Source organism: Strix uralensis, chromosome 12, assembly GCF_047716275.1.
Source record: "Strix uralensis isolate ZFMK-TIS-50842 chromosome 12, bStrUra1, whole genome shotgun sequence".
Lineage (NCBI taxonomy): Eukaryota > Metazoa > Chordata > Aves > Strigiformes > Strigidae > Strix > Strix uralensis.
Window position 1 is genome coordinate 10,110,604 of NC_133983.1, and position 23,518 is coordinate 10,134,121.

The 23,518-nt window shown below is 37.2% G+C and overlaps 2 protein-coding genes across 6 annotated transcripts in view; one reads left to right on the forward strand and one right to left on the reverse strand.

Annotated features, from left to right (window-relative positions):
* PHKB (phosphorylase kinase regulatory subunit beta) overlaps positions 1 to 3,034 on the reverse strand; it is an 85,991-nt gene extending 82,957 nt beyond the window's left edge. For 2 of the 4 annotated variants that reach the window (XM_074881270.1, XM_074881269.1), the window contains exons 1-2: positions 2,819 to 2,998; positions 98 to 192 (exon numbers count right to left, since the gene is read on the reverse strand). In XM_074881270.1, coding sequence (XP_074737371.1) covers positions 98 to 152 — 55 coding nt within the window. In that variant the 5' untranslated portion in view covers positions 153 to 192; positions 2,819 to 2,998. Of the gene's footprint in view, positions 1 to 97; positions 193 to 2,818 lie in introns of all 4 variants that reach the window. The other 2 variants (XM_074881268.1, XM_074881267.1) reach the window with 2 other exon arrangements.
* Positions 3,035 to 3,101: 67 nt separating this feature from the next.
* Positions 3,102 to 23,518, forward strand: part of ITFG1 (integrin alpha FG-GAP repeat containing 1) — an 85,724-nt gene continuing 65,307 nt past the window's right edge. Inside the window, exons 1-6 of one of the 2 annotated variants that reach the window (XM_074881274.1) lie at positions 3,102 to 3,355; positions 7,000 to 7,072; positions 8,493 to 8,638; positions 10,304 to 10,361; positions 10,954 to 11,028; positions 14,678 to 14,772. In XM_074881274.1, coding sequence (XP_074737375.1) covers positions 3,181 to 3,355; positions 7,000 to 7,072; positions 8,493 to 8,638; positions 10,304 to 10,361; positions 10,954 to 11,028; positions 14,678 to 14,772 — 622 coding nt within the window. In that variant the 5' untranslated portion in view covers positions 3,102 to 3,180. The remainder of the gene's footprint in view (positions 3,356 to 6,999; positions 7,073 to 8,492; positions 8,639 to 10,303; positions 10,362 to 10,953; positions 11,029 to 14,677; positions 14,773 to 23,518) is intronic. The other variant, XM_074881273.1, reaches the window with a different exon arrangement.

The following is a 23,518-nucleotide window of genomic DNA, read 5'->3' on the forward strand; positions in this document are numbered from 1 at the left end:
TGCTAGCACAAAACACTGCATGAAACATAAAACACACCATTATTTTTTGTTGAGTTAAAGCCACAAACAAAAACAAAACACAGAACTGCACACTTACCAAATTTTAAAAAAGCATGCGCAGAGGAGGTTCTGTCATCATCCAAACTGGCCATTTCAAATTGGTGCAGCTAATCACAAACGTCTCAGGCTAAGCTACAGTAATTTTCAAAACTGTTTAGTAAGTGTTAAAGGCAACCAGCATTAAATTAAGTGAAAGCAATGTTAGTGGAGTTATTAACATGACAGAGTGCACAGCACAAAGGGTAGTAAAGTTTCACTACATTTTATGTTTCCCTCTTCTACCTGAAAAATTGGTTTTATTTTGCTTTTACTTCCATAAAACTCATCTAACTAAAATGACAGGCCACACAAAGTCCATCTTTTGGACATGAGACAGTAGCTTTGTTATTCAATACGAAATTTGCTACTAATGTCAAAAGGTGACAAATAAAACCTATTTGATATATTTCAAATTAAATAAAACTACTGATTTAACTAGTGCATATAAAAGTGTTAAGTAATATTAAGCACATGGAGCTAAAATTCTGCTTATGCATAGTCCTGCTTTTATTCCATGTGGAATTTACACTAGGATGTTTCTTGCAGTCATATGTATTGCTTATGGTACTGAATATCTCTGTTATTTGAAATAGAACATCTTCCAGTTTGGAATGTTAAGTAAGACAATACTGTTTGCAACTATGATGAAAAGTTTTCCCAAATCTTTAAAGAAGTTTATGTTTTTTAAAGTAACCAAAATTTCAGGGGTTGCAGACTGGCCAACAACTGAGTATCTTTATAATCCGCCTTTAACTGTTAATTATCACATGCAATGAATGAAACGGTATTTTATTGCTCAAGGAAGGGAAAGAAAAAATTCTCAATAAAATTTGGTTTTACTGGCAAAAATGTAATTCACAATTTAATGTACATAAACATGAAGATATGGATTACCTCCTACAGAATAGGGCCTTAAATGATACTTTGCTGTCGGATATAAAACATGAATCATTCATGCATTTCATGTGTCTGTACTCCATGTTTACTGTATCTTACTCCAAGCATCATACTAAAAAAACCCCAAAACAAACAGTACTGTTTGTCAACTGGGACTCTCGAGTACAGACCTCAGCCAATTCACAACAGTACGGGGGAGTTTCAGCCACTTTCAGTAACTATACCAACCATGTCTCTGACAGTGACAGAAAGGAAGTGTAAAAGCTCTGAAGTCATACAAATTTCAACATACTTACAAAGACGCAGGAGTAAATTTGATAAGAACATGATTTTCATTTTTAGATGCTAATGTTACCTGAAAGATTATATATAAAATTTGATTTTTTAAATCAACTCTTCTATCAGAAAAGTATTTCAACTAAAATCTTTATTTCTTGAGTAAATAAATGTCTTCAGTTACTATATAAATGACAAAACCTCCATGAGCAGGAAAAGGAGGAGGTGAACTACAGTAAATCTGTCATCGTCACAGAAGACACTTTCATATATATTTAACAAAAAAGTAGAAGGCAGCAGCAGTTAAGAAAAATTAAAGCATTTTAAAACATCCAAATGCCTTCTGTAGTCACAGGGCCTGAATCCACATGGGAATCCCAAAGTTAGCATGCCGTCTTGTGACTCAGAATTCACATACTCCAAACATGCAGGTTCCAGACTTTATTTTGTAGAGCTCTATGGCCACAATTGGAAATCAATTTTCAGATAACAGTACCATATAATCAAAATTGGCCACAAAGTAACAACCGATTTACTGGACAGTCTTAATCATGGTATTTTGCAAATTAATACTATACATAAGTAGAATTTTTAAAGCCATATGAATCAGACCAGTCTTTAATCAACCCATTCTCTTTATGAGAGCCCTCATAAAGCCCTGTTTTCTTTTCACACTGATCACAATGTCTGATCAGTCATTACCACAATAGATCCAATCAAATATGCGAACAAGGAAATAATGACCGAGTTTTACAAGCACGTATGACATAAATAAACACCACAGGGATCATTTGGAAAACCGTTTCCATTAGAACAACATTAGAGTCAAATCCCTACTAAGACTGTACTTTATTTTTTTAAAAAATAATTTTAAAATTGGGGTTTTTGAACTTTGGAAATTCAAGCCAACTCGATAAACATCACCCTTTCACTTAGGCCAGAATGCAGCTGCCACGCAGTGCAGGACAAGAAATTCTCACGTTAAAAAAAATTATCCAAGGGAAACCTGGCGAAAGCTGGTACTTTTGTATAAGCGCCTGCAATTTTAAAATAATTCGTCTGTTCGACAGCTTTATAAAACTGCAGCAATACTAGCACGAGCAGGTACCTTTACAGCCCCGCTGTCAAACGACACCTGTAAGTCATCTGGAAGTGCCTCGCCAAGGACACCCCTGGGAGGGCACCCCGCCCGGGCCCTGCGCCAGCAGAGCCCCGGCCTGCCCTCGGCAGCTGCCGCGGCAGGACTCCCGCCGTTCCCGCCGGGCGGCCTGGCGCGGGAGGAGCCCCCGAGCCCGCGCGGAGGGGCCGCGGCGGGGCGGGAGCGGCCGGGGAGGGCCGCGGCGGGGCCGGCGGCCAGCGACACGCCAAGCTGCGGGGCGGGGGGGGAGAAAGAGCCGCAGGGACGACGCCGGGCAGGAGCTCGAGGGGGTGGCGGGGCAAAGAGAAGGGAAGGAGAGAAGAGCGGGGCAGTTAGTGACAGGGGGGAGAGGCGCTGGCGAGGAGGGGGAGCCCCAGAGCTCCTCTCGGGCAAGCCAAGAGGTCAGACCTGAACGTTTAGTGCGAGCCCGCAGCTCCAGCATCTTCCAGCTCACATCAGCCATATGGGCCGCCCCAGGGGCCGCTGCTGCCGCCGCTGCCGCCATCCCGGTGAGGCCCCAATCCTCCGCTCCGGCCCGGACAGCTGCCCTCGGCCCACCGGCGCCGCGGCGGACGAGCAGGGCGGCGATCTCTGCCTGCTTACCCACACCAGCCGTAAAGAGAGTCGCGCAGGCCGTCGCGCCGTTGTCGCAAAGCCGCCGGGTCAGTCCCGGAAGCGAGCCGGCTGTTGTGCCGGGCACACCCCTGCGCTGCCGTAAGTGATGCGGGCGGGGGCGGCCGCGGCGGGGAGCTGGGCCGCGCCGCTGCAGGATGGGGGGCTGCCGCCGCGGGCTCGGGCTGTGCCTGCTGCTGGCCCTGGTGGGGCCCGGCGGGGCTCTGCACAACGTCACCGCCCAGCTCTTCGGGGCGGAGGCTTACGGGACCCTCGCGGCCTTCGGCGACTTCAATTCGGACAAGCAGACGGACCTGTTCGTGCTGCGAGGCGGTGAGCGCGCCGGGGGCGGGAGCGGGGCCGCCGTCGCTACAGGCGTAGGTCTGGAGGAGGGCGGGCGGGCGGTCGCGCAGCCGGCGGGGTGCTGCCGTGGGGATATCGCTGCCGGTGTTAGGAGCGCCGGTCGCCGAGGTGCGCTCCTGGTTGCGTGTCAAGGCTGCCGGGGCCCGGTGGGGGCGATTAGCCTCAGGCGCCGCGGTGCGCCCGTGAGGCACCTGCGCCGGCCCTCAGGGGCCGCTCGGTCTCGGTCTCCCTTCTTGGAGGGTGCTCTGGAAGAGCTGCGTGTTTGATAGAAGCTTTCTCGGCTCTTGGTGGGGAGGGAGAGACTTTCGCGGCTGGAGTTGCGCTGCGAGGAGCCGGCAGTCGGGCTCGGTGTCCGTGTAGGGCCCTTTCAGCCCGAGGCGCCGCCGTTGCCAGCAGTTCCCGCCCGCTCCTTCGGCCTGGCCTCAAGCGCCCTGTTCAGCCTTCGGGTCTGTCTGCGGTACTGTGGAGGGCGAGCATCGCGGACAATAAAGTTATTTTCAAGACTAAAATTGATACTTGCTTTTCTCCCAAGATACCTTCTGTATGGGAAAAGATTTTGCAACTTGCACTAAAATATGACTTCGTATAGGGCAAGAAATACTTTAAAGTCGAATTTATGGTTGTGAAATAATCTAAAGACTCTGTCCTGCAGGGTGAATGGTCACAAATTGGTTTTTCGCTCCTGCTTTCACCATATTGTGGAAAATAGAGAGGAACATTTCACAGTTGTAAAGAGGATAAATTGCATATTATCTTACCTTAAGCATTATATTAAAATGGAAGGCTAGATAAATGTGTTCCACGTAGCTGTCATCTGCCATGAGTTTCTGTTTAGGCTTCAGATACGGGGGGGGCCCAAATCAGAGTTTATCAGTGCTCAGTGTTATTTGCCAATGTTAATCTTGGATTATTTTGGTTGCTTGAAGCTACGCATTAAGTTAATAAATCTATTCTCAAATTCACCTTTTTTTATTCAATCTCAGAAATGTTTCTGTAAGTATCTTCGGTAAGGCATGAGTGAATTTCCCATCTAGTTGAGATATTGAAATGCATGGCTCCTTCAGAATGCTCTGCTGGCTCATCTACTGAAAAAATGCACTGAAAGATTAGATTTTAAATGAACGTCAGTGATAAGAAATTTAATTTTTCTTTCCTTATCTTTCAGATGAATGCATATAAAAATGCAAGTTAAAAGTTTTAGAAATGAGACTCATGGTTTCTTCCTTGCTTCTGCACAGCAGCACTTGCTATAGTTTTCCTGCTTGGTACTTTCTGTAAAAATCAGCCTGAAGTAACCTACTTGAAAACATTATTTTTCATAATCCAAGTCTTGACAAAAAGCAGCTTGAAAAATTTACAGAATACCTTCTAAACAAAAAGCCAATTCTAAGTAGTAAAATTATAAGTAGCAGAATAAACAGTAGCCAATTCTAAATAGTGCTGAAGAAGTGAGCACTGGAGATAATACTAGACTTTGAGGAACAGTGATTTGGTAAAGAAGCTCAGTCTTAATAATCCTGGCCCTCAATAAGGAAATGGGGATGATGTCTTGGGCTTTTTGCTGAATTTATATTACTGTTCTGATTTTGAATTACTTCAGTTGAATGAGAGTATGCTCCATGTGCTCAGATACATGGAACAAAAATCAGTTTGTACTCAGAGCTTTGTAAGAGAAGGGAAACTAGCTAAACATGAGAGGTAGTCTAGATCCGGAAGTATTTAATTGCAAAAACAATTCAAAATTACCAGTGGACCCTGCGTTTAGTCAATTTTTGTAACTAAAAACACGCGAGTAAATGGAATCGTGCATACACATACCTGTTTTGTAAGTACTTGCACAAAATAGGGATAAGTGGGGAAGCTCATGCTGTTTGCTTGTTCGACCTATCACCCTCTGGTTGTGTTTGATGCCTCTTCTGATAGTACAGGGCAGTGAGTGGTCATTCCCCTATTCACCTTCTGCATTTCATTGGAGAATTTTGAAACCTCTGTGATATCCTCACTCATGTTTAGACTGAAGACCTCTCATCTCCATAATTGTTGTTTGTGTAGAAACTGTTCCCTTTTTTCATACCCTCCTGTGTACTTTTTTTGAGATGAGAGGACAAGAACTGCAAACAGCATCTAGGATGTGTGCACTATGGGATTGATGTAGTGGCATAGTGATTTTGTTTTCTGTTCATCTAATAATTTCCAGTAGTCAGTTTGTTTTGACTATTGATGAGCACTGAGCTGAAATTTACCTAAATCTATCTTCAGTGACCATAAAATCTCATATCTGAGTGGTATAATTGACTTGGAACCTGCTGTGTGTGAAAACACATTTGCTTCTTCATCATCATCATTACTGTACCACACAGATGATAAAAAGGCAGGTGAAAGTCTATAGTGTGAAATCAGAATTACAAGTTTTAGCAGTCAACCCACAGCTTTATTATCAAAAGCTTAACCAGCCAGCAGGCTTTTTCACCTTATGTGTGCCAACTTTTTCAATCATCTGTGAATGTGTAGTGCAACGCAGGCTTTATTAGCTTGCCAGATGGGACTGCACTAGTTGCCCCTATCCATTTTGAAAGGATTTGTTTTCATTTACTCATTTGTTGGCATATTCTCCTTGGCAAATACATTTATGGCAGTTATCTTTTTTTTTTCATAGCCCGGAAGCTTGTATTCTGCTATTTCACAGCTGTGAGCTTTGCCACAGAATGATGCTTTTGAAATATACTATGGTAGCTCGAGTTTGAAGCCATAGAATTATTTTTGATAGGTAACCTAGTTCTTGCAGTTTGGGATGCTACAGGTGAGTTTCTTGGAGAATGCAGAAAAGAAATGTAATAAAGGATGAGTAAAAAATGGTATTTTTTTCTTTAGCTGTGAACTATTATTTTGCTTGCAGTAGTGCGTGTTTATTTTGGTTTACTGACTGAAAATACATTTCATCGTTCAGATTAAAATGGTTTTTTTTCTTCCCTGCATTTCAATTATTTGTGCAACATAAAATACGAGGTTTTATTTAGATCTTTCTGGAATAATTATATGATAGTGCCTTGTATTTCATTGTCTCTAAAGAGGAAATGCTGCAGGGAACCAGGTTACTTCTGTGAGTTCCATTTAAAGTGCTTTTGTCAGCCAACTTGGGAAAAGTGTCAGAGACAGTATTAAAAGAATCCATTTGAGTTAGCTTTTAAGCTTTAATTATTTGTATGGAACTGATACCTACTACTTTTCTACATGTAATGTTTCTTAACTCATTATAGGAAGTTTTACATTAAGCAATGCGATAACAATAGTAAAGAGAACGGTCTAACACTAAGCCCCAAAGAAAATTCTTGATATTAGCATTCCTCTGAGATTTATATTAGATTTATAGGTTGTATTGAAGAAGTGTTCCTTTTGCTTCCTTATGAATGAGGAGGAAGTAGTTGTATGGAAAGTCTTTCAAAGTTTTTGCTGCCTTATGAATGAAAAGGAGGTAGTTGTATGGGAAGTCTTTCAAAGTTTTTGCTGCTATGAGGAATGACTACTAGTGGCATGGCTTTTTAAATGTTGGGTTTGTACATTTTTATTTATTTTACAATCCTCCTGTGTTATTCATTGTCTTACTTGCTTTGCAGGAAATGAGTTGATTATCTTTTTGGCTGACCAAAAGGAACCATACTTTAAGCCCCGTGTTAAGTTACCGATGAAGTAAGTATTGACATTCAGTGGTGAAACAATGTAAGTGGCTGTTTTTCTTGAAATTGCATTTCTACAACTAGAATTGTCTGTGCTGTTGTTATCTGTTTGACTGTGTTGTACAACTTGCCCTTAGAGCTCCAGTTCTTTGACTAGTTTCCTGGTTAATTTCCTGATGAATTTTTGGTTTGATTTTGTGGGTCAGATGACAGAATTTGCGGAGATAAGTTTTGTCATTCATATTGTTAATAGGTGTGACTTCCCACCCCCTTATGGAATTTCTAGGCTTTGGGGTTTTCTCCTCTAACTAGTATTAAGAATACCTGTAGCTTGCAGTATTCTTGCAGTTGACTTGGTTGTTCAGGACTTTGTTTCCTAGTAAAGCAAACTATCGTTCCATGTCATAGGTTATGTCTTTTTGGCAGGTAGTATTAATCTCTGTCCCAAGATATGTTTTCAGGGAAATGCTTCTAGTTGCTGTAGTTACTGATGGAATCCAGCCAATATCATCTGCTTTCTAAAGAGATACGGAGAATGGTGTTCTGGTATTTCTGTACAGAGTTCTGTTCCTTTCTAAAGTTTAAATGTGCCTTTAAAAAAAAAATCAATTTTTAATAAATGTAAAACAGTCTGTGTGTTTACGTACATACATATGTATAGTTTTAACGATAATAGTATTACAGGTATGTTATTGCTTATGAATAATGCTTTTTAATAGTATTATGTCTATTAAAAGTTGAATTGCTGTTATAGCTCAGCTTCATCTTCTATAGTTCTATATATTTTTATTTTTCCTTATTACCTTCTATCTTGGAATGAGGTAATCTGTTTAGTGCGTTAGACATGACCTGCTTTTAATTCTTAACAGAATGATCCATGTTTGTGTGTGTAAAGCAGAGTCTCTAAGTATGTAACCAAGTAAAAAAAGATAGAACAAACAAAGGTAGGGAGGAGTGATAGGATGTGGCAGAAGATAGGAGATGACATTGTCTTTAAAAAGATCTAGCTATCTGTCCGACTCCTGCTGCTTAAACTGCTCCTGTTGCTTTATGATCTTGAAATGCAACCAAAAGATCCTGCTCTCTGAAACACGTTTTTGGGGACTGGTTCTACAACAAATGAAGGTATCTAATGAAGACTAGATAGCATTAACAAACTGGGTATGGCTGAAGAATGCCTGCCAGCTGAAGTTTAGAGTTAAAAATGTCATCCTTCCTTAGAGGAAGGCAGCCGGCACAATGCTTGATTTAAAATTACTTTTGCGATAGATGAGGACTTTATGAAAAGCCAGGTTGTTGAAGGATAATACTGTATTGGACCAACTCATAATAATTGGGACGAAAAGGCAAGCCTTTGAACACACAAGTACTGTCGGTTTTCATGCACATGTTTGTACAATTATTTGCATGTAGGGTTTTTTGTTTGTTTTTAGATCTCTCGGTGTTACCATAACCAGTGTAGTTCCTGGAGATTATGATGGTGATTCACAAATGGATGTCCTGCTGACTACCCAGGCACAAAATCATGGCAGAGATGAACTTTCAGTGTTTATTTTCTGGGGGCACAACCAAACATTAGGTGAGTTGCTGAGACTGATTATTAATAAGATTATTGGACTTTTTAACAATTTGAAGTATTGTCAGAAAGTTATAACTCATTTTAAAGTGTAGTGATTGTTTTTACAACTAAAATAGGGATTAACAGATCTTCAGCTTCATACCCATGTTTTATCTTGGTGTTAAATTGTATTCAGTAATTAATGAAAGAGAACAAAGCCAAAACTCTTGCTTTATATCATGCCGCAGACATAGCCAAACAATATTATAGTTTGACAGTAACCTACTAACTGAAGAGCTGCTTCTCATGGCTTCCCCATTCTGCATGTCAGCCTCACAAAGATTATCTCAAAAAACTTACCTTGAATTTAAAATGTGCTGAGAACCTGGTATAAAGCTTAGTGCAAAAAATTTCAAAATACCATACCTAAACTTATGAATGGTAATATAACACTCTGATTTCTGTGAAACCAAATTCTTCAAAGACAGTGAGACACTAAAATAGGTTTTGGGAGAGAGGTTTCTAGAGTCTCTATCACTGGAAATTTTCAAGAACTTCAGAATTGAGTTTTTAAGTCTTTTGGCAGGGTTCTAGGTATAGCTGATACTGTCTTAGGGTAGAGTCATGGACTCTGTGAACTCTTGAAGTCTTCTGTTTTCTGTTGACTTTGCTAGGAAAGAGTTTTGAGAAGAGTTTAGGGTTTGAAGAAGGACAGGAAAGCAGAAGAAGATACTGAAGAATAATTATTATAAACAACTGTGTTATGAAATAGTTACAGGTGAGGCAAGCAATGGGCTTAGATACCATTGCTTCTGGCTGTAATCAGAGGTGAAACAATCAACCTGGGAAAGTGCACTGGATCAAGTATTGAGAGAATAGGAGGTATCTGTAGTATTGGGAAGAATATGAAGGATTTGGATTAATTTATGCTGTCTTGCTTCTGAATAAACAAATACTGGGAGAGGCACAGGGGATCATATGGGGCTTAGAAAGGGAGTCAGAGGTTAAAAATTCAGGCATTGTTTGGTATGTGGTGAGGATACTGGGAAGGTATGTGGTGCCTACTTGGGTAATGGAAGTGTGACAGACAAGTCAATAGGAGGGTACTGTCATATAAAATGTGGAAACTGGAAAGGAAAGAAACATTACAGAGAGATGAAGGAAATGGGGATGATATGGCAGGGAGTTTTGTTTACAAGTAAAAGTGAAGTCTGAGCGGTGATAACCTGATTAGGACTTAAAATCCTCACTTCCCATTTAGGCAATCTACCTCTAATCCTTATTTTAAACGGTGTATATGATTAAGAATGTTTTTTACAGTGGCAAAACATTAACAAGAGGTCTTATGTACAATGTTAAATTTTTAGGCTGTCTTCATCCCAACTATTTCAGATTTCATGTGTCTGTGATTGCAGTCATACGCAGAAATAGGTTTCACTAAGATCTATTTAGAATAATTTGTTGAAAAGTTTAGTGGTGCGAGAAGAAGCTTCAGCATTTTAACTGTAACTTACCTTTCCTGCATAATTTCAGGAAGCCATTTAATTGTTTATGTTCAGTGGTGGCTGATTTTTTTTAATCATAGAATTGATAATTGTAAATTAATAGAAGAAGAATTATGTCTAAGTTAAAAATGCAAGTGTCCTAACGTATTGGTAACTGAATCAAATTATTTTCTGTTTTCAGACCTTAACCATAAAATTATGTTAAACAGGACTTTTCAAGATGAGCCTCTAGTAATGGAGTAAGTATGACCTACTTTTTTAGAAAACAACATTTATAATGGTGACTAAGAGCAACTTAAGTATATTTTAACATTAAAATTTGAAACCCATGCTCTTTATCTTTTAAGAACAGGGTGGTTTGTGTAATGTCAACTGGTGTAACAAAAGATGATGAAACATAATGGTCATCGTTATGAATCATGTATATTATACCACCCTGGCAATAGGAAGGAAATAAACCTTTAATGTTTTTAATTCAGTACTCTGTTTTATGCAGAAAAAGAGCCTTTTTTTTTTTTCTTTAATTTTGTAAAGCAAAAACCTTACTGGCTTATCAGACTAAGTGAATATCCCTTTCACACTACACTTCCCTCTGTGTGAAATGCTGAACAAAAGAGGGGGGAAATATAGCTGGAAAATCAAGTGCATGGCATAGTGTTAAATATTGAAAAAAGTGTACTACTACCAGTAGCTCAGACGAGAGCCAAAATTCAGAAAAGACTACACAGCTGAAAATTCATGGTGGGAAAATGCTAACAGATTAGCTTAAGAACAGTTAATTTCAACTCCCATAACGACTAAGGTGATACTGAAATTGTTTTGCATTTTCAGCTTTAATGGAGACTTGATTCCTGATGTCTTTGGTGTCACAAGTGATTCAAATAAGCCACAGATATGGATAGGCAGGTAAGCTAAAGGTTTGTTTGTTAGCATGAGTTTTGATAACTTCCTGTGCATCCACTTCTGGTCTTATTAAAGAGGCATAAGACTCATGTTTAAGTGGAACTGTGCAAATACGTGAATCTTCTCTCATTTCCATGCGTATCTTTAAACATTCAGTGACACTCTGCATGTAATTTTTAAAGTGTTATTTTGTAGGGGACGTAGTTGTTTTATAGGGAATGTAGACATTCCATGAGAGCTGAGGAAAAAACCCTTTTATTTCACATGAGAAAGAGGATAATTGTTTCTTGCAACTGTTATAGTCTCCCTTGTTTAGTACGCTTTGATATTTATTATTATAATATGTATTATGGAATTCTATGCTGTACAAAAATGCAAAGCAAAATTTTTAAGTAGCGTCTGTAGAATTGAAGGTGCACTTAGTCTGATAGATGAAGTGACAGGTTGATGATGCAAGAAGTACTGGAACAGATGTTATATTATAAGGGATGGCAAAAGGAAAATGTGGAAGAGTTTGGGGTAGACGTAAAAAATCAGCTTTCATTTATCTAGGAAATTAATTGTAATGGGAAGGTTACAACATGGGAAATCAAAAGCACAGGAAGCGCAAAGTGTAAGGACATTAAGCTATATATGTTAAGGAAAAATTTGGTATGCTTCTTGGGGGAAGAGATTCATAAAGAGACATAGGGCAGAGGTGACTTTAAGTAGCAATATAAGTGTGCATGCAGGCAATGTTTTCTGTATCACGTCTTTTGTGTTAAGGAGTGACTAAGGCCCCTCTTTGGCGTATAGAAGTTGGCTGAAGTCTTATGAGATTGCAGTAGAGGGGACTTAGTTTCATTATTAAAGTTTTTGCTAGCCCTGGAATTTCTAGAATGGGACTACCTAGCAAGTACTGGGATAAAAATTATTATTTTAATGGCATATTTAAATCATGAGTAAGGACTACGCAAAGGATTGTTTTTGTTTAACTGTTGTGGGTATGAATGCTGAAATCAAAGCATAATGAAAGAATGGTCCTCTACTTACTCAGAAGAACCAGTCTCTAAACAAAAAATGAAGAAGTAGCAATGTGTCTGATATTGGGCAAGATTCCAAAGAACTTCGCATCTGTCTTTTGAAAATAAATTATTTCTTAAAAACACTACTGGACTCTAGAGAAGGACAGTTCACATTCTATTCAGTTTGCTTGATACTGATTTTGAAGTTTGTAATCTGATAAAGAAAAAGAAAGCTTTGGCTTTTGAGAGCTATTAGGACTGTGTTTCCAAGGATACAGATTGGTGGGACTCTGAGTTAGTGAAAGTTTCATTATTGAACATGATGACATTTTTCTTTTTAAAAACAACTAAAAATACGGGTCTGTACATCTTTTCCTGTGACTTTTGTCAAACTGAACTTAGCATACATGCAGTCTTTGACTTTTGTAAGGAAAAACTTCATTGTTAGTGTTGTGGGTTTGGGCATTCTTTGAAAAAGAAAGAAGCCTCAAAAGAAGGATACTTGAATTAGAATTCTCGCTGATTTAAAGATTTTTCTCTCAATTGTCAAAGAATGTGCTCAAAAGATAGCAGAAATTATTTTTAGGATGTGAGTTGGATTAAAATGTAAAAATAAATACATTGTTCTTAGCTCTGTGATGATATGAAAACCACTCTTGACATTTTCTTTTTGAACTATTTTCTTTTGACTGATAATAATTTCCAGTGAATAATTGGAAAAATTAGGAACTGGGCTTGTGTTTTCTTAGGGGATTGGATCTTTAAATCAGTTGTTCGACGAAGTTTACATCTTCTAACTTGCTATTTTGCAGCTTTTAAGTGGAACTTGATAGGATTGTCTTGAATGTTATTTAGTAACATTAACATAGAAACTTGCAGCTCTGTGTGTTTCAGGAGAAATCCAGATTTTGGTGTCACTGCTGTTTTACATTTGCATACGATCAATACTTAAGTTTATTTTAAAAGAAAGAGTGTGTTAGTAAGTCTTTGCATTCCTATGTGGCTTTCTTCAGCTATTTTTTCAAAAGAAGTCTGTTACCACTGGAAAAATCAGAGATGATTACTCTGTCTCTATGGCAACAATATATCGGCTTTCTATTGCGCGTGTCCATGGCCCTTAAGAAATGTTTAAATAAGGCTTCCCCTCCACCTCCCCCATCAGAGAGTTTAATAAATCTATACCTGTTGTTCCTAACTGGCTATTTTCCTTTCCTCGGAGATCATTCAGAAGTGATGTAGGGTAAATAACATTTAAATGTGTAAATGGAAACTATACACTTCTTGGCAATATGTTTTTGATCATTAATCCAAACTTGGATTTTATCACCATTACTTTTATTTAAATTGATGGCTTATGGACCAGAGATTTCAAATTCACAAGGGTGTTTCTGAGTACCTTGCGATGATTATATATTGAAAATTTTATGAGCTTTTGAAGATATGGAAAAATGGGAAAGATTTGTTTCATTCTGTGAAGAAATCCTTTCAGTAGCATAAGGATACAAATACACTTGCTCGTTATGGCTCAAAATAAGACCGAGTGCTATAGGTAACAGTATAAGCAATGTCTTGTACACGAAAAACAGCTTTATGTCATCTGCTTAGGAAAAAATTTTTCTATTTTCAATCTAAAATGTTTTTAAATTTACACTAGAGCTGTATAACTTTCTTGGCTATTTCCAAAACTGAATGCAGAGAAAAAAACTGTAGAAAATATTATTTCTTTGAGATGAAGTGATTCTTTTTAACATTTCTAAGACTTAGTTATGATCTCTGGGAAGTAATCAGAGCTTTTTTTTTTCCTCTTACCATAACATGACTCAAGGACTTTCGTTCCAGGCAGTAGTAATATCACTGTCTTGCTATTGTGTAGTGCATTGTATAGTGCATATTGAGCTTTTTCTGAGTGGTGTAGTAGTTAAGGGTTCTGGAAGTAACATACCTGATGATTCAACCACTATGACTTTTGAAGGGTTTGTTATATTTCAATGCACTGCTAATAGGGAGGTTTGGAAGTTCAGTCATTGTTAGAACAGAAACCAGGAGGGCATGTATGTTCATAAATAAATCAATGAAAGTATCACCTGCTTGGGAAATGACATCATTAGCCTGTAGTCCATCATAATGTAAGAGTTTAATTCTTGGGTTGACTTTTTTTTTTAAAGTGACTGGAAATAAAGTCCATTTACATGCAGCAGACATGAGCTGCTTTATCAGCATGTGATTGTGTGCATTTTTGCTCATGTTTAATCCTAAAGTAGATTTCAGAAGTACTGATAGTAAAACTGCTTGAGGAAACTAGGGAGGACAGCAATCAGTGTCTCAATATTTACAGTTGAAGTCTAGGCACTAAATATCACTTTGTGGGTAGTGATACTTTTCTGTGTACAAAAAAAGTTGCTTTGGAAAGTTAAAATCTAATTGAAGCCGCTGTGCTATGAATCATCCTTCACACAACCTTTCAAGCAATTACTCTAGTTACTTGGTGTATTGTAAGCTAAGTAGTAATTTTAGCTTAACATTAGGAGAACATGCTTTCAGTTCAATTTTATTGAAAATTTCACATTTTTTAAAAAAAAAGGTATATTATAATGATTAACAGTCCCTAAGCATTGATGAAATGTATTGCTTTTTATTCTTGTCTGTAGGAACTTATCATGGCATCCTGCACTGGAAACTCAAAGCAAAATGTATATACCACACTCCCATGCATTTATAGATTTAAATAATGACTTCACTGCTGGTAAGTCATAAAAGCGTTAGATACCTTCCTAAAAATATTGATCATTAAGTATACAATGCAATGTATTGCAGTTTCCTTCTACTATTTTAGTATATTTCATTGATGGTTTTAAAGAGTTGGTTCAGTAATTATATGACTTCTGTTTTTTTTATTTTTAATTATTTTAATATCTCCAATTAGAAAATTCTGAGTTTTAAAAAATAACTGCCAAAATAAATAACCTAATAATGTTTTCTGCTTCTTGATGATAAATTATTCAGAACAAGCATTAGTTCTGATTAAATTTGTGTTCACCATTAAAGCATTGTTTCCTGTTCTTCATGTTGCTGTACTCTAGTATTCAGTTTGCAACTGAATCAGAAGCAGGGCTGCATTTTCTTCATCTTACAGTCTGCAAATAGTTCTATAGTTCATTCAGAAGAATGTTTCCAAGGCTAGATTTATAATTTGTTTCTTGAAGATTTCAATATGACTTCATTCTATTTTATTGTAGCTAATGCTATCACTGATTGAGAAAATAGCATGTGAGATTATTCTTTTATTATTATATGAGCAATCCTGTAACCTATTTATAATTCAGTGTTCATAAACTAGTACTGGAGACAACTTTTCATATGGTAGATAAACTATATTCTTCCTTTGGTGGTGGTGGCTTTGTTTTGTTTGGGGTTTTTTGGTGAAATATGCATGCAATTTAGCCTTCAATTACCATGACGGATCTATTTATCACTTACATGCCCTGGTTCATACCTCCAAGCACATTTAAACATTGTGCTAAACTTAATTTCTTCATACACTAAATGCATTTTTATTCATTTATGTTTTATCTTCTGATAGATGTACAATGTACATCAATTAATATAGTAATTTTGGAAAGAAAGCTTATTTTTTTTCTTATGTGAAATGAGAATGAGAGAGGAAAGACTCCATAAATTTAATTAAGATGCTTATAAATGTTGGGGATTCAATTAATTGCTTTAGCAGATAGACAAACCTTAATATTCAGTTCTGGCGCATTGCTGCATGAAGTTGTCACATGGCAATTCCAACTGGAAGATTAAATATACGGTCACTTACCATACGTAATCAGAGTCATCTAATGACCAATTCTAACACACTTAGTGATCTATAATTTCTTAGAAATTTTGTTTTAGTGGCATGGGCAGCATAGCTGAGAATTCCAGGTAGCATTTTAAGATTAATATATTGAAATCTAAACTCATGGGTAGGTAAAGGTAGGAAGTCTAAGTTGCTTACATAGATCAATCGCAGATTGATCAGTTTTTGCCAGTGTACACAAAGGTTTTTATGACAGCTAACAGCCTAAAGAATATCCAGAGAATACCAATTAGTGCTAGTGATATATGGAAGTTCCTCAGTTAAATAGAAATGGAAGTCAGGATCTTTGTGTGGGGAGTGCCAGGAGCTTTTATAGATCCACATCTATATTCATATCCCAAGATGTGAATAGAAGCTTCTGTGAAGCACTCCCCATAGAAAGATCCTGACTTTCATTTGCTTGTAACAGCAAGGATATAACACCTCAGGCTGAAATATGTGTTATTTTACAGCAACCTGAGGAAAATTTCAAGGAAGATAATTCATTCTGAGAAAAAAAATAGAGAAAATATTATCATAGAATTATTTTCTTTAAAATAAATTTTTGCTTCTGAGATGGGAATGGTAAATTCTTTTTTGCTGACCCTATGAAAATTGGACCAACTATGAACAAGGCATATGTTGATGAAAAATAATACCTTATTGGTGTTATCTGATATTTCATGACTGACGTGTTATTCCAGGACTGCCTGCTGCCACAGTGAAGTCACCAATCGTCTGGTCCTGTGTGCCACATTTACAGCAGTTCTCTCACATCAGCTATAGTAATTGCAAGGAACTGTGGCTGGCAGGAAACACAATTCATTTTCACTTGAGTTATTAAGCTGATCCAACTTGCCATGCAGCTTCAGGATTGCCAGAGCCTGTGTAAGCACAGAGAGAAGGTTGAGGCCTCTTTTTAATAGCAGCAGTTGTAGCCTTTCTTTAACCAAGCATGAAATTGCCCCTCGAGTCTCATTGTGCCTCTCCCAAAAAATACCTGTTTAGTGTTCTACCATGTCTCCTTTAATTTGTGTTAGTCTGTATCGGTTGGGCAGGTAACTCATAGAAGTAGTCATAAAAGTAATCAGCTGATATAAATGAAAAAAAAAAAAAGGCAAACCAAAAAACAACCTCTATGTAACTGCCTATACAGTATGATAGTACTGTGATTCTAAATGCACTCTGCCAAACTGGGCCAAGATAAGGTGCTGATTACTGTAGTATGCCCACAACTAGTCCTGTGTCTCAGTACAGTCTGCAAACTTTGCAGAAGGCAGCTAAATGCTTCTCCTGCTTGTTTAGCTCTGTTCCTTGTTAGCATAGTTGGGGCAGTGCAGCCTTACCAAACCAGTAAAGAGAGGAGTGTGATTCATATTGTATCATTTCTGGATGGAGTCAGGAGTCTATGACTTATTAGTTGGTTCAGGTAGAGCTAGTGAAGAGGAGAGGACTCTTGTGACTTGGTCTTCACCCGCACTACCATTCTTGAGTTGGAACAAAACCTCATAAAGAATACGTCCTGGTACACATTAGAATCATACTAATTAGGAGGGACACATTGACAAGGATGTTGGGGAATAGTCTGCATGCTGAAATCCTGTTGTCCAGAAGACTTAATAATCATGACATTCGATGCTGCTGTGGTACTTTTGGCTGCAAAATTCAGAGTATTTACAGGCAATGCTACGATTCATGAATATGAAGATGTAGTTGTACCTAAAAGGGATGCACTGATTTTTGTTTAAAAATAAAAACTAAATATCCAGAATATGCCATCTTTACTTGGTTTTGGTTTTTTGTTTTTTTTTTTTTTTAAGACCATTTTCTAATGTTCTGCAATGTTTTGATGCTCTTTGTATTCTGTAACAGATGCAGCCAATTCTGTGGTTTTTAGCTGGGCTATTTTTGGCAACTCTATCATTATAAACAGCTTAGGAGATTTAAAGTGTGCTTGACATAAAAAAAAATCCTCTCTGGGCTGAGAATCTTTTTGCTAGTTTATTGCCTAACCCGTTTTCAACCTGCTGATATTAAACCCTCAAAACAGAGCTTTTAATGGGCATGCTTCTCCTGCTCTGGGTAAAATGAAGTTCAATTGTTACAATTTCATTATATGAGAACGTGTTCATAAAGATGTTTTTAATCCCTAACAGTGCTTCATGAAAGGCTAACTGTGTAAGGATTTTATAATCCAAAAATCCGCTAACTGGAACAAAGATAATACTAATCTTTCTTGGTGAGATATAAACTAGGCTGTTTCAGATAGTAATGCTGCTGCTGTTTTTAAATAAAGCATCCTCATGTAGAAATCTCATAATTTTTAATTCAGCAAGTAATTTTGAGCTAGGCCAGGAATTTCATATTATCCGTGCAAAAATTTGCAGTGTAAAACTTTCAGTTTTATAGAGTTTGTGTGTGCTTTATGAATAAAGATAAAGCAAACAGAAAATTTTCAAGTGTCTTCTGCGTGTGTATTAAGCATGTGTTGCTCTGGGGAGGAGTATCTAGTTCACAGAGTGGCTGAGATTGGAAGAAATGTCTGGAAACAGTCTAGTCAGCGTACCTACCATCAATGTCACTCTTCGTATATGCACTCAGATAGATGAAAGATGAGAAAATGTGGTGACCCATGTTAGAATAGGGCTACTGGGTGTCTAGTAATGCTAATACATACTCACACTTGTCATTAGTTTTTTTTAACAACTAGCTTAAGAAAACAATCTTTAATAATAATAGGCTTGTCTGAACAGATTAACATCAGGTGTAGAGCATGACAGTGCAGGTGAGTATTTCCAAAGTCGGCTCCTCAAGTATGAGGCCTGTCTTAAAAACATCATATCCTCAAACTGAAAAATTTATATTGTGTGACTTAAAAAATATTTGTACAGAATTTAACTCTTTTGACTTAGAGTGAAGGAGGTAAAAAGTGACTTCTCTTTGCATTAGTCCACTCAGTTCAAAGTAAAAAGGAACTCGGTCTTTCTCAGAAATGCGTTTTGGATGTGTTAGTCAAGAAATGGAGAGAATACTGTTTAACTGAGTAAACGCTATTTGCAATGTGGTCATTATACTGAAGATTTTGCAACTGAAATACATGAACCAAACCATGGAGAAAAAGTGTTATAGCTGGAAACTGAGGCCAAGATAAGTAAGAGGACTTGATAAAGACCATCCAGAAATGATGCAGAGATGGGTACCACTATAGATCATCTATTTGAAGCTAGACAGTAGACAAACATTTTGTTTATGCCATTGTTGACAGGCATCACAGTCAGCATTTTCAGATAAATGCTTTAGACCAAGCTGAAGTTTAAATTTACTGTGGGTCACTAGGTGAACACTGATTAGTCTGTTTTAACACAAACTCTCATAGGTCCATCAAGAATGCTTTACCTAAAGTTGAAATTTTTACAACAGCAATTATTTTGCGACTTGTCATTTTTTTTTTCTAATTAGTTAACTTGATTGTTTCTATTTAAAACATCCTAAAAAGTCAGATGTTCATTAAGGGCTAATGCTGTCTTTCTAAGCCAAAATTGTAGTAGTTAATTACTTGGAAAAAAAGGATTATTAATAAACAATAAATTTGTATGCACTCAAAGTTACAAGTCTTCTACTAAGAAATCAGGCCATGGCCCTGCAAATATTTTTAAAATGTTCAAATGTATGAGACAAACTGCCTTGGACTCTGAATCATACTGTAACTTCATACTGTACATCTGTCAGTGTATTCTTGAATGCTATGAAAAATAGTGTAGTAAATATTCTGTGCCTTATTTGCTTATGTGATTTCAAAGTTTGGAAATACTGCTTTTAGAAGTGGTCTTGTGTTGAACATTAGCACATGGTGTGTATAATTGCAGATATTTCTGGAACTGTTTATATGAAATGAAGGAAAAATTATAAATTTGATTTTGGGAAAACTAAAGTGGAAAAATCATTAGTCAGAAACAGCTTGCTATAAGCTAATTGCTAGTCTCTTTACTGATTTCTGATGGTTAATTTTCTTACGTTGTTTTGCTTTGGGAATCTAGAAACCTAATGTACCAGAACATTTACAATGTGTTTTCTTTTTGATTCCTACTTCTTAGTTTAAACGCATAAATGTAGATAGTTTTCTTCTTGAAAACAAATCATTCAAATCACAGGTGATATTCTGTTGTAACCATTTAAACCTGGATTCTGAAGTCACTGTCATGCATGTCAGACTCTCATTATATTTTTGGTGAGTTTCCTCTTGATGGAAGCTGGTGGCCTCTCTGCATATATTATCATCAAAGCTTATTTTATGCCATAAATCTGCATTTATTCTCTATTAAAATAACCAGGCTCATTATGTTTGGAAACAAATTATGTGGCCTTTTAAAACTTACCTTGAGTGGCATTTTAAAACAGTGGGGGTGTGTGTATGTATTTGAAGTCAAATTGTGTTCTCTCTGCTTTTGCCCCCTCCCTTATGTTTTTTCCCAAAACAAATATTCAGTAATGCCATGTCACAGTTTCATTCCTTGAACGGGTACATTTTTTTAATTTCTTAACTGTTTTAAGCTCTGGTAACAGAGCTTACCTGAGAATTTACAACAAATAATGGAGGCAAAAAATGTATCTCATAAGATATACAAGATATGTTTTGGAGGACCTCAAACTATGTGTAAAATTTTGTTTGTTTTTTTTATTACTTTTATTTTTACTATTTACAGATTTGCTATCTCTAAAAATGTTCTGTGTGACATCATCTCCCGATACCTCTATTCCTCCACTTGTTCCTGCACAGTGTTCAATACCACAGGAATTTCCTGCTCGTAAGATAAAACCAGTTGCTCAAATTAGCTGCATCTCCTCCTGCTGCTGAGATTGTCTACTTTTGCCAGTGCCACTTTTCTTACTCATAGCTTACCTCACGAAGAGAATTAAAGAATGAGTAGAGATCTTTAGAGAAAAGAAGTAGCTATTTTAACTGAAGTTTTCCCTAATCTTTCTAAAAGAAGCCATGACCTGTGCTATCTGCTTAGCAATTTTAATTTTAAAACTGCTGTTATGAAGTGTCACAAAAGCTATTCCTTTTGAAATTTTTAATTATATACTGATATAGTTATATACACTGTGGGGTACTAATATGATATTTTGATGGGAATCAGTAACTTAATATAGGTAGGAAGTAAATTGGTTCTGCCCCAAACAGCATTTTGTTGAGAAAGCATGAATGTGAAAATGGGTTCTGAAAGCACTCTTAACACTGAGTGGTCATTTTCCATTGCTTGAAACAATATTGTTGCCCTTATTCAGAAAACGAACAGAATTTTCTGTCTGAAAACTCAGGTTTGAAGTGATAAAAACCAGAGGAATAGTCCCACCTGCTCTGCATATTCAGAAGCATCATGATTTGGCATAAATCTAATTTAAAAGTTTTGCATTTAAGGGATGCTTTTAAATTAATACATAGAGATTTTTTTTCTATAGTAATTTTTAATAATGAAAGGCATTTTAGTGTTTAATTATGTTGTTTATAATTGTTTGTCATCTGCTTTACTAAATAGTTCCAGTAAACACTTACTGAATTTTGAAAGACCCCTTTGAAAAACAGAATAAATTCACAACCTCTGTTATTATAAGCACATATCTGAAAAATTTGCAAACACAAATTAGCCTGTTTGGAACATACGAAGTCCTCTTGTTTTGCTTAAATTTTTCAGAGGAGGAAATTACTGGAAGGAGTGGTTCCTTAACTTACTGTTTCATGTAACTAGCACCAAAAATTCGTGACAAGTTAATTGCAAACTCATTAATGTTGGTACTTATATCTATATTGTAAAAGCTAAATTGCTATAGCAAGACAGTAGATGTATTCCATTTTCTCTAGTACAGTACTAATGCCAGCTTGATAAGCAAATCTAAATACCAAATGATCGAGGGTTTCTTTACCTGAATGAAAAACTTATGAACAGAAGTACAGAACTTGTCAGGTTTGTTTTTCCATTTCCATGTAGTAAAGAAAAAAACCTGATTATATCTAAGTTTTTGGTATAAAATTAGGTTTGTGCATATTAAAAGTATTGCACAACTGAAGTTGTGTAAGTACAACTAAAATATTTTAAATAACGTTTTTAATTTTGTTTTTAAATACTTTTTTTTTTGAGGTCAATCTGTAATGTAAATAGAGGAAAGTTATCTTTTACTTGTCCTTAGGCTTCATGGCTTTCAGTGTTTTTTATACAGTTGTCACCCATTCTGTCAGCACACTGCAAAGCAGAGGTTTTTAGTTCAGCACATTATTTACATATACCAATACATACAGGGAGGAACGTTCATATCCAGAAGTAACTTCTAGTGAAGGAATATGCACAGACACACCTGTTCTTCCACATAAATGAAAAGTTTTTAGGCATGTTTGGAGTGTACATGTCTATGCTCTATTTAGGTAGTACCTTGTGAATTTTGGTAGTTTAAAAATAGGGACTTTTTTCCTTTATTAACTTAAATTTCTGAAGTAAATGTGAGATCAAGCTGTAACTTCATGTTGCTTGTGCCTGGTGGCTTCTGAAGACAACCATAGGTGCTGAGGGTTTTAATTCTGAAATAAAGCCCTCTGACATTAAACAGAAAGGTCAAATCAGTCATTAGCGAAATGAACGCTCCATCTATAAATAGTACCGTTTTGTATAACACTCAAAAGTGAAGGAAAATAACAAGGATAATCAGAAGTGAACTTGGAGCAGATTCTGTATAGTTAGGTTTTACTGCAATTTCCTAGTAGTCCTAATAAGAAAAAGCAATGTTTGAAAGTAGGGTTTGTAATACTGTCTGCTTTAGTTAATAAGATTGTCTGCAGTTTTCCAGTTCAGCGGCTGAAGTCTTCTCAGCTCTCTACCCACCTGCACACTGAACTTTTTCTAACTTTCAGTTATACTTGCTTAACCACTTTCACAGACTGAAGTAATGGTGGAGCTGGTTTGCTACTTGATAACTTAGGGCAACTTTTTTCTCAGTGACCTAGCACTTGCTTTTGACAGCAGAGTCTCTGCTTTTGCTGTTTTAATTAAAATATCCATCCAAATTTAGCCAGTTTGAAATAGGTTTTAGAAATATCAACTGGGATTTTTTTTGTTGTTGTTGTTTTCCTTAGTTGCTATTACTGCCTTTCTAAACAGCCATCAGTAGTAAACATACCATAGACAGGTATTCTCGAGGCCTTCCCTTCCATTGTGGCTCCGGACTACTGCCAGTGTTTGGATGCTTAACTGAGAGCGGGGATCAAAAGGCAGAGATGATGCACAGAAAGTGGGAATAGAAGTTGGTAGGTGGGGAAGAAATATAGGCTGAGGGTAGGGAATGGAGATGGAGATGAATTTCTGCAAGAAGAGTATGTTAACAGATGGAGTTGAAGTTATTACAGAAGGACTGACCTAATGGTGTGTGGAATAAGAGAAGCATAGGCATAAGACTGGGTTGAGAGGAGTCTACGATTGTCTGTGTGAAAAATACTATGGGATAAGGATCGGAGATGGACCTCCTGTTGGGTGTAGAGCTGTTTGGTTGGAAACTGCCTATATGATTATTTCTGCATCTGCAGCAAAAATTGTAAGATACATGGTGTAAGAAGCTAGAGTTTGCAGGAAGAGTAGTAGAAATGCTTTCGTATTGAAGG